The sequence below is a fragment of the Protomyctophum bolini genome (assembly GCF_963924005.1).
Source record: "Protomyctophum bolini genome assembly, chromosome: 8".
NCBI classification, from domain to species: Eukaryota; Metazoa; Chordata; class Actinopteri; order Myctophiformes; family Myctophidae; genus Protomyctophum; species Protomyctophum bolini.
The window spans coordinates 20013806-20024962 of NC_137869.1; the positions used below are offsets into that span (position 1 = coordinate 20013806).

The window sequence follows — 11157 nt, forward strand, 5'->3', positions numbered from 1 at the left end:
CTAGAGAGATTTAGATTTGGTAGTTTGATAATGCAACATAAACGCTTTAAGGACAGGTGAGACAAGTTGTGAACGAACGTGAATGACGATGGCAACTGTTGCAGGAGCCGAGGAGAAGACCAACGTGGAGCTGATCGTTCCCATCGGCTCGGTGGTCATCGCCATGTTCTTCTGGCTGCTCATCGTCTTTGTCATCCGCGGGAGAAAGAGGGTAAGAAGGCGCTTCCTCGACCTTGCCTTTGCCCGACTTTCTTTCCCTTCCTTCTATTCTTGCCCACACAAAGCCCCCATAATAACGTTTTGAAACAGGCACACACATACACGCACGGCAGGACTGATTGCCCTGGCACCCCTTTGTGCACAGGAACAACAGGGACACTCTGTGCTCCATTGAGTCACGTAGGCACCCCACGTGACGCTGGCATGGCCCCTTTTTCACTGGACGGGGCTCCTCGGTCACGGGCACCCTATTCTAGAGCAATGAGGGATGGGGCCCACTGGTGTGTCGTGAGGATATTTCAAGTGTACCCCCAAATAACTGCCAAAACACTAAGCTTTTCAGAATCCAGAATGAAGAATCCAGATTTTAAACACATGAACCCTAGCATCAGCTATTTTCACTGAATGTTCACCCCAGTCTTCAGGATAGGTCCTGAGGACTGGGGTGAACATTCAGTGAAAATAGCTGATCATGTGAGCTTGTAGATAGGCTATTTTACACAAAGATATTTAGTGCGGAAAATATGATCTAGCTGTCACCTTCTTTAACTCTGTGTCTCTGTCCCTCAGCCATACCGTGGGGACCTGAAGGCCAACTATCTGTCCATGATCCTGGACTCCGAGGACATGCCCATGGACGAGCAGTGCGAACGGCTCACGTACGACGCCAACAAGTGGGAGTTCCCCAGGGACAGGCTGAAGCTAGGTGAGACGTTAATTAGCAGGGTTCACTCACTATCAGCATCGTTTTGCTGAAAAACTAAAAGAAAACCGTGTCACAATGCGACACTTTGTGACCTTAGATCCGCTATTGTCATTGCATGTGTACACCCTATAGCGACTTTAGGGTTCGTAGAGGCCTACAATTGAAATAAGCTCCAAACATAAGCTCACTCCCAATCTTCCGCAATAGTCTGAAAACCCACCTCTTCAGACTTCATAGTTTCATTATATAGATATTTAGGTAGGTAGTTATGTTCTTAGCTTACGTATGATTCTTGATGACTATTTTTATGTATTTGATGTATTTTGTTCTTGCTTACTGTAAATCACTCTGGATTAAGAGCCTCTGCTAAATGCCTAAATGTTACATTGTAAGCAATCAAATGTGGGTTTGTGTGTGTCAAGTCAATTCCAAATCACTGTGTAACCTAGAAAGTATGGCTAATGGTGGTGTTGTTTTTGTAACGGTGAATTACATTTATAATACAATTCTAAATGTGGTGTTTTGTAGGCGACCCATTGGGGCGTGGAGCATTTGGACAGGTGGTGGAGGCAGCCGCCTTTGGTATCGAGAAAGCCACCACTTGTACTACTGTTGCTGTCAAGATGCTTAAAGGTAAATAATGTGCCTTCGTCTTTTCTGAACATAATATGTACACAGATATACTGTAGGCCCCCCACACACATCTACAGATAAATACGAACATGCATTAATATGAATCCAGACAAGGACATAATCAGGCGCACGCACGCACGCACGCACGCACGCACGCACGCACGCACGCACGCACGCACGCACGCACAGAGAGAGAGAAAGGTACAGTGATGGCTGTGTGTTCCAGAGGGTGGCTCCTCCAGTGAGTACCGTGCCTTGATGTCGGAGCTGAAGATTCTCATCCACATCGGTCACCATCTGAACGTGGTTAACCTGCTGGGAGCCTGCACTAAAGCAGGAGGTGAGTCGTCATACTGTAGTTAACCTTAGCCTGCACTAAACCAGGACATCAGGCATGCTGCACTGCTATACACATGTTGGGTAAGAAGCAATGAACTTACTGATCCAGTGTAGTTAGTAGGGCAGTTAGTTTACACAATATGTCCAAAAGAGACGATATACTGGTTATCCTTAAAATGAGACTTGATTGTTTTACAGTCTATATAATGCACAGACCTGATAGGTTTACCATATATTTTGTTTTGTCAACAATTTGTGATTTACATTTAATTTTACATTTATATTAAGTTAAAATGACATTAAAGTATGCCTTGCTTTACAGTACATTCACATGTGAGGCATTAGCCGGCATCATCATCTCTCCATCACCCTTTCTCTCCACAGCGCCTCTGATGGTGATTGTGGAGTACTGCAAACATGGCAACCTGTCCACCTACCTGAAGAGCAAGCGTGGAGAGTACAGTCCCTTCAAAGTAAACTCCCTCACTGCCTGTAAAAACAAGCCTTTGACATCCGCATACAGTAGCCTAAAATGAAATCTGTAGGCTATTAAACCTGTCGTAATTATTAGGAGCAATTGCCACTATTAATACAGCACACAGGGAGCTGTTAGGGAGCTGTCTTGGGCAAAGTGGATACTGTGTCTCGGGCAAACCGGCGACCATCTCATGTCACCCTCTCTTTTCAGTGAATGAATTCAATGATTTATGTATTGTATTTTTAACGACCTGTCTTGCCTCCGCTCACATCTGGTCTCAAACCTTTGTTAGAAGTCTGTGCCAGCGGCACAACAAGAGCTGCAAGCGCTGCATTTCACTGACGGTGTTGTCATTGTTGGCATATTTGGCATCTCTGTCTCTCTGCCCTAACAGAGGAAGAGGTTGAGTCACCAGGAGTGGGTGCGCGTGGCGGAGGATGTGACAGGAGGGGACCTGGGTCTGGGGAGCAGCCCGCACCTGGACATCTGCACCGGAACTGCCGTGTGCTCCACATTGGCCCACGACAACATGGAGAACGCCCAAGGTGCCGTACTAATTGATTTGATGTCAAACAAACAAAAAAGCTCGATCATTTTAAAGAATCATTCAATAATCTATTTCTGTTTTGTGAATGTCGGTGAAAAGTACCACCTCCCACCCCCCCCAAAAAAAGAAAATAGTGAAAATAGCTGATCTACAACAAGCTCACAATGCTTGTAGCTATTTTCAGTATTTTTGCAAGTATATTATAAATTAACGTTTAGTAAATTGAATCGTTGATATACAATTTATTTTTATACACAAAAGAACATGCTTCTCGAGAAGAATTCGATGAATCGGAAAAGTAATCGATAGCAATCAAGAAAACAATCTGTATAGTTGCAGCCCTACTGAAAACAACTCATATTTGCACAGACGTTGCTTGTTTTGTGTTTTTAATTTGACACAATAAAGAGATGTCTCTTTTGACCACAGAGAGCTCTGACTGTGACCACCTGACCATGGAGGACCTTATCAGCTACAGCTTCCAAGTGTCCAAGGGCATGGAATTCCTGTCATCACGCAAGGTGGGACCCACACCCACACCTCCTGAACATACTAGACTCTAGTATGTTCAGGATATGTATGTACTGTATGTTCAGCGATATACTGTGTGTGGCTCTAGTAACTAGAGCCACACACAGTATATCGCTGTTGTTGGGAAGAAACCTATTCAAATGTTTTGTGTGTTTTCGTAAATTAACGCCCTACTTGATCGTACTACACTACAGCATCAAAATAATTTGAATCCTGAAAAGTAACAAAAAATATTTTTTTCAGGAAATTAAGAAAAGTTAGAAAACCTTATATTTTGAAAACAAAGCAATACTGCCTCATTATAGTGTTGTGACTATATATTGTCAATTACTTGCATGAGAGAGAGAGAGAGAGAGAGAGAGAGAGAGAGAGAGAGAGAGAGAGAGAGAGAGAGAGAGAGAGAGAGAGAGAGAGATGGTGGGGGTAGTTGCTTTTGCAGAGGGTCCAATGGAGTTAAGAGGTTTTGTCCAATTTTTCTTTTACTACTTTCCATTGGTTCAATATATTTCTTTTTGGAAGCTGTCATCTGTTTGTCATTTCCGTTCTCTAAAATATACTGTACATAAAAAGAAAAATATATCTTACCATTTCTGCTAAGCAGCAACCTAGATATCTCTGCTGTCGGGAGGAAACCTCATAACTCCAAAATGTTCATTTTTCAGGAAATGAAAAATATAGTTTTTTCAGGAAATAAAGAAAACCATATATTTTTAAAACAAAGCAATACTGCCTCATCAAAGTTGGTGTTTATATATTGTCAATTACTTCCATGAGAGGGGGAGAGGTGGTGGAGTTGTTTTAGCAGACAGTTTGAGGGTCCAATGGAGTTAAGAGGTTTTGTCCAAAGCACTTTCTACTACTTCCCATTGGTTCAATATTTTCAAAACAACACACATATGTAAAACCTCAAAAATGGAGTTATGAGGTTTCCTCCTGACAGCAACGATATGCTTTTTTAATTTACAGTAGGAATTATTTAGTTGACTGCAAAGGTGAAATGGAAGTAGGGTGGTAGTGGCGGGGCATTCGGCTTACTCTCTTAGCATGTTCAGCGCTTATGTATGGCAGAAGTGTGAGCCTACAGTCTGTTTCCAGAGACGTTTCACCTACCTAATCCTCGTTGCCCTCATTAACCAACCTGGGGCAATGAGGAATGCCCAGGAGATTAATGAGGTTCCTTATCCATAGCCTTAATAATCACATGGACTAGCAAAATAGCAAACACAGCAGCCGTGGAGGCCATGTTTGACATGTTGAATTCCTTCATGCTCACAGTGCCCAATATAGTGCGCTGATTGGTCAGCTACTGCTTCATATTGATATTTTTGTAATGACCCCAAAATGCAAGTTATGATTTTCGGCACCCGTCCCACTCAAGGGGTGCCTGGACCCCAGTTAGGAAACCCTATTGTAGCGTATTAGTTCATCAGGGAATACTGCTAGGATGAAGGTGTTCAGTGCATGGTGGATGTTCAGCGTCCCCCTCCGTCTCCCCTCAGTGTATTCACAGAGACCTGGCTGCCAGGAACATCTTACTGTCGGAGAACAACGTGGTGAAGATCTGTGACTTCGGCCTGGCCAGGGACGTCTACAAAGACCCTGACTATGTCCGCAAGGGAGACGTGAGTCCTGCTTCAACTACTGTACTAACCGCACTCCTGTCCCGAGACGCCTCTATTACATGCCACCAAGCAAGTTCCCTGTACAATAAAGTTGACAGCTGTGTGGTCAGTGGTGTAAAGTAATTAAATGTATGTATTGTACACTTTTTTCCCTTTTTTTTTCTTTGTGTATTTTCAATTTTCAACACCTTTACATCTACTCCACTATCTCAGAAGCGAACATGGTAATTTCACTCCACTACAATCATTTGAAAACTTTAGTTACCGTACTAGTTACTTTGTAGATTCTGATTATTTTTACAAAATGTACATTAACCACTTCAGTCCTATATACTTTGGCTATTTGAAAATAGCTGATCTAAGCTAACAACACCAATGGTTTTTTTATACATTTAGAAAATTTGCATATGTACGTTCTGTACAATAAATTATTTTACTTTTGGTACTTTAATTATATTTCGATACATTTTGAACACCAGACTTTTACTCGTATTTCTACATTGTGGTATTGGTACTTTTACTTAAAATGTCAGTACGTCTTCCTTCACTGTGTGTAGTAAACATTTGAACTGTGCTTGCAGGCGCGTCTCCCACTGAAGTGGATGGCTCCTGAGACCATCTTCGACAGGGTGTACACCACACAGAGCGATGTCTGGTCCTTTGGGGTCCTTCTCTGGGAGATCTTCTCTCTTGGTGAGTCTAGTGTCGGTTAGGGCCGCCTGCCGGTCACCATCATTACATGTTAGTTATGGTCTTGAGAATATATTTTATAAGGAAAAGAGGGCGCTGTTTTTGTTTTGCCAATGGGTCACCAGATTGCATTTTAGTTGATTATTTTGTTATACAAATAATAGTGATTAATAATTTAGTTGTGTTTTTAGCATTGAACATGGATAGAAATTACATTTCTGCCTTCTGCCTTTTATGCTTTGTAAAGAAACATCACACAGATGTGCCAAATTTATTCACATTTTTATTAATGTGTGCTCTAATTTAACTTCACTGTAAGTGCACAGTTATATTGACACTAGCCCTAGAATGTCTGTGATCTACATACATTTCATGTATTCCAAATACACAGCCATAGATCGGTCCCATCCGCACGTGGTTAGCAGACTGACATCCCATAAATGTGCTCTGCACGGTGTGTGTGTCTTACTCATACTCATGCCATGGCCTAGGGGCCATAGGGGTGTCATGGTGGATGCTTGGGCAGTCAGGGATCTCCAGCGAAAATAATAACTGATTGGCTTAAGTAGCTTAGTAGCTCCATCAATCTAAATCAGTGTACATTATTACTTAATCAACAACAGAAGTGTAAAAGATCAACTCAATTGAACTCAGTTCTCTCAGTTAAATAAAAAAATAAAAACATCAAAGGAATAGGAATTTAGTACAAAATGTGTAAACCACTGCATCATTGAGGGTCTCCTAATAGCCCTTGGGCACTTGGAATAAACATAATGGCTGCAGTGCAGTGTCGGAGCACCTGGCTAACTAGTGCTACGTGTGCTTCTGCAGGGGCTTCTCCATATCCTGGAGTCTGCATCGATGAGTTGTTCTGCAGGAGGCTGAAGGAAGGAACCAGGATGCGAGCACCCGACTACGCCACCACTGACATGTGAGTGGAAGCATGACGTGACGTCACACCAGTGATTCCGAACCACTGGTGGGAATAATATAGGTCTAGTTAGCCTGTGTGTGTGCGTGTGTGCGTGTGCGTGTGTGTGTGTGTGTGTGTGTGTGTGTGTGTGTGTGTGTGTGTGTGTGTGTGTGTGTGTGTGTGTGTGTGTGTGTGTGTGTGTGTGTGAGAGAGACTGAGACACTTGGTGTTGTGTTAGGCTGCGGAACAGTGACACTTGGTGGTGAAAATATGCTATTTCCGTGCTCAGATCCAGGGACACATTGTCTATAGGAGTGGCTAGCACGACTCAAAGAAATTAACGTAGAAAAATGTCACAGTAGTTTTTATTGTGATGCCAATAAATAGGAACTTAAAGGTATATTCAGTGATTTCACTCAAAAAACCTATAGGTTTCGTTTTTGGCTGGGACCTTTCATCCAATCAGGATAGAGAGCCAAAAAACTAAACCTAAGGTTTTTTGACCCCCAGGGGTTAACTGGGGACAGGGAGGAACTCCTTATATGGTCAGCACACTCTATAGTAGAGAGGATTATCACAACAAAACGAAAAAAATAAGTTATATTTGAATTAGGTGAAATCACTGAATATACCTTTAAAGTGTACTATGGCCACAAACACATTTGAGATTTTCAAATGGGGCCTGAAGCAGAAAAGGTTGGGAACCACTGCCACAGTGTTACAGTTTGTTGGAGTTTATGCAGAAAATGAGGTCTAACGTACACCACAGCAGAGCATGTCTCTGGCCTGCTGCCAATCTAATGCCTTTGGTTTCCCTCCAGATACCAGACCATGCTGGACTGCTGGCTGGACCGTCCAACAGACAGACCCACGTTCACAGAGCTGGTGGAGCACCTAGGAAACCTGCTACAGGCCAGCGCTCAACAGGTTTGCTCCTCTGAACATAGTACAGCCATGTACAGTGTTGCTGTACCTCCGTGAATGCAAAAATGTTGCTCACTAAAAATGAAATAGCACTGAAGCAGATTCAGTTTACCAGGTATGTGTTTCAGGATGTGGATTCTTTTTCTGTTTTTGCCTCCAGGATGGAAAAGACTACATTCCTCTCACAGACGGGGAGCTGCAGGGGGCCCTAGCAGGACTTGACTCCAAGGGCCCCTTCACTAGGCCCCAAAGTGGAGACACCATTGCACTGCAGTATGACAATGCCCCACTCCTTGGGTCAGTACAGTATGGGGGGTGTATCAAAAGCAGAGGTATGGATTCCCCTACTGTAGGAGTGCAGGAGTGCGAATGGCTAATAAAGCTAGTCATTATTTTTTCCCCACTGCAGGATGGCCCAACAGAGTGAAAGGAGCAGTCGGCCGCTCAGCATCAAGACATTTGAGGACATCCCTCTGAAGCGTAGCAGCATCATGGTTAGTGTCGTCACCCCCCTGCGCACACACACACACACACACACACACACACACACACACACACACACACACACACACACACACACACACACACACACACACACACACACATACATACATACATACACATGTAGTCTGTGTGCGTACCTGTGTGTTTGTGTGTGTGTGATTGGACATTTTCAGAGGTTAGGTTTAGGAGAAAGAGTCATAGTTCTGCCTGATTGATATATGTACCGTTGTCATGCACCAAAAACGTACGTGTGTGTGTGTGTGTGTGTGTGTGTGTGTTCGTTCTGACAGGAGGGTCATACAGACGGCATGAGCCTCTCCCCAGAAGAGATGAAAGACCACCAGCTGCCACGCACGCCCAACTTCAGGTGAGGCCACCTGATGTTACCTTTCTTACATTGCACCATCTGTCTGAACATACAGCAGCATCCATTTGAGGTCTTTGTGGAAAGGACATACATGACTCATTTCTAGGGGCTAGGATAGTATCCTTTATCCTATATATATACTGTACCAGCGGTGCCCTAATGGTGTGCTGAGGCACACTGGTGTACCATGAGATGAGTCTGGCCACGCCTTGGGATTTTGTGACGACCACCATAATAATAATAATTAGGGGTCAAGCACAAAGCCCGAAGGTATAGCATTTTTATTTATTGCTGTAGTATGATGATGATGATGATTGATTGATTATTATGTTATACTTTAGCTATTGAAAAATAGCAGATCTACAAGCTCATAGCGCCATTGCCACGGCCTGTAACAGGAGACTGGACATGGACCTACTTGAAGAGCTGAGATTGTCTTGAAACAAATTGTCTTAAATACTCATGATTAAATAATCACTTCAGAACATCATCTTCCCAGAATAGTTCAGGTTGTTGTTGTTGCATTGCCTCAAATAATGGAACCCTCAAATCATCATACAGTGTAGAGTAAAACATAAAATTAAATTCATTTTCAACATAATTTGGGTCACAAACATTACATAATCCATTCTCTTCTGGCACCGCTAAAAAAAACAACCTACGAGGCAGGATACCAGTTCTCAGCTGGGCACACAATGACCATTGTATTACTTTTATGGCTTGACCCCCGTCTTATTGCTGCTTGCAGCTATATTTATTATTACTATTATTATGATGCAACTATACAAGAAGTTATGAATGGTTCAGATGTGCCATGAGATGTGGACTAGCCCTTCACAAACAGTCTGAAAACCGTTACTAGTCTATACTATCAAGTACTGGCATATTCATGGCATAGTTGCAGAGTATGATCTACTGCAGTGCATTCATGTAACCACTTAAACCCTACTTCAAATACATTTTTACACTCGGGGTTAAGTTAGCACTAGCCTCAGTACCCAGGCTTTCATTTTCGTCATTTAGCACACGATGTTACTATGCGTATGCGGTAGCATGCTGTCTGGTGTACTATACTGTAAGCCCAACAACGTCCCATCCTCTGCCTCTGCACAGCCAACTGGTCCGCAGTAAGAGCAAAGAGTCGCTGGCCTCGGAGTCGTCCAACCAGACGAGCGGCTACCAGTCGGGCTACCACTCCGACGACACGGACACGCCCATCTACGCTAACGAGGAGGTGATCCTGAAGCACAGCATGATGAGGCGGCCTCAACCGCCGCCCAAGACGGCCCACAAGTACAGCGCGGAGGTCCGCTACAGCACGCCGCCGGTCTGACCCCAAGGATAGTCCACCCCCACCCACCAGCACCAATAGTATCCACCAGGGATGTAAGCATTCACTCAACCTCATGAGTGTGAGCAAGCAAGCGTGTGTGGTGAACAAGCTAACTCAAAACTAGATTAAGTGCTTTAACTAGGGCATCAGGACACATTCTTTCGTCCACCGATTTAAATCGCAAATTTGAATCGATCTTTTACTTTCTCGTGATGCATTGTTTCATCCCTTGTATCCAGTATCCACCCCTATACACCTCTCTCTCTCTTACTGTCCTTATGACTGATTTACTTGGATCGGACATAGTCGTTCTACAAGCTCACAACACGTCGTGACGTGACGCACTGTGAGCTTGTAGATTGGCTATTTTTGATGCTTGACCCGGCCACGCCACTAGGCATAGATCAGGCTTAAATGAGCCTTCTTTCACTGTACAGAGCTCTTTTGACCTTAGGCAGCACTCAACTAGGAACAATCACCCGCTAATAGGAGCTTTGTTCATTATGGCGCTATTACACTATTTTCTCAAAAGATAACTTAATATATTCATCGGGGGAGGGAGGGGGGAGGAGAGAATTGATCTTTCTACAAAGAACAGGGCTCTCTGCGGTCCGCAGGGAGAATGCTATCGTGTTTACACAGCGAGCGGAGGGTCTGTGGGGGAGTCTAGATGACGTGGACACACCTACTTCCTGGCCGAGTGGAGTCCACCCAGTTCCTCTATTGCAGGAAATGGCAACAGAAATTTTAGACAATTGAGTGCGCAAGTGTTTTCTTTCTTTCATTTTCTTTTTTTGCGTCGATTGTGACATAATTGTTGGAGGGAACCAAGCACTAAGGTTTTATTTTTATTTGTTGTTAATAAAACGTTTGATGGGTAAGGACACGGTTCTCCCTCAGCTCGTTGTCTTGTACAGTTCCTTTATTCATATGACTTTATCATACTACGGTATGTTGTCAAAGGTGTATTATTAACTATACGTGTGATAAATGTATCTAGTTTTATAAAAATAAATATACCTGCACTGCAGATTAAGAGCATTCATTTGTATTCGTTTTTTTATCATGCCTGCCAGTGTCATTTTACTATCGTCCGATATTATTGATTATGGGATCTCATTTGATTATGGGGTCTCATTTAAACCTATCCCACTTTGTTGTTGTGTCATTGTACTGTATGTCCAGTACAGAATGTTAGGCATGTCTCTGTACAGTACACCCCACATCCTCTCTCTGGGTCTTACTGACCCCTAAGAAAACAATAGCTCTGTTGTGTGTGTGTGTGTGTGTGTGTGTGTGTGTGTGTGTGTGCTGCTGGCCTGTAGCTCCAGCCAGTCTGTAACCAACTCCA

The 11157-nt window shown here is 43.5% G+C and overlaps 1 protein-coding gene across 2 annotated transcripts in view; it reads left to right on the forward strand.

Moving 5' to 3' along the window:
* Positions 1 to 10847, forward strand: part of kdr (kinase insert domain receptor (a type III receptor tyrosine kinase)) — a 34340-nt gene extending 23493 nt beyond the window's left edge. For both annotated transcript variants that reach the window (XM_080771213.1, XM_080771214.1), the window contains exons 16-30: positions 105 to 211; positions 790 to 925; positions 1454 to 1558; positions 1785 to 1898; positions 2282 to 2370; positions 2770 to 2920; positions 3352 to 3443; positions 4953 to 5075; positions 5657 to 5768; positions 6597 to 6696; positions 7500 to 7605; positions 7763 to 7899; positions 8012 to 8096; positions 8397 to 8473; positions 9587 to 10847. In XM_080771213.1, coding sequence (XP_080627339.1) covers positions 105 to 211; positions 790 to 925; positions 1454 to 1558; positions 1785 to 1898; positions 2282 to 2370; positions 2770 to 2920; positions 3352 to 3443; positions 4953 to 5075; positions 5657 to 5768; positions 6597 to 6696; positions 7500 to 7605; positions 7763 to 7899; positions 8012 to 8096; positions 8397 to 8473; positions 9587 to 9806 — 1754 coding nt within the window. In that variant the 3' untranslated portion in view covers positions 9807 to 10847. The remainder of the gene's footprint in view (positions 1 to 104; positions 212 to 789; positions 926 to 1453; positions 1559 to 1784; positions 1899 to 2281; positions 2371 to 2769; positions 2921 to 3351; positions 3444 to 4952; positions 5076 to 5656; positions 5769 to 6596; positions 6697 to 7499; positions 7606 to 7762; positions 7900 to 8011; positions 8097 to 8396; positions 8474 to 9586) is intronic.
* Positions 10848 to 11157: the final 310 nt, after the last annotated feature.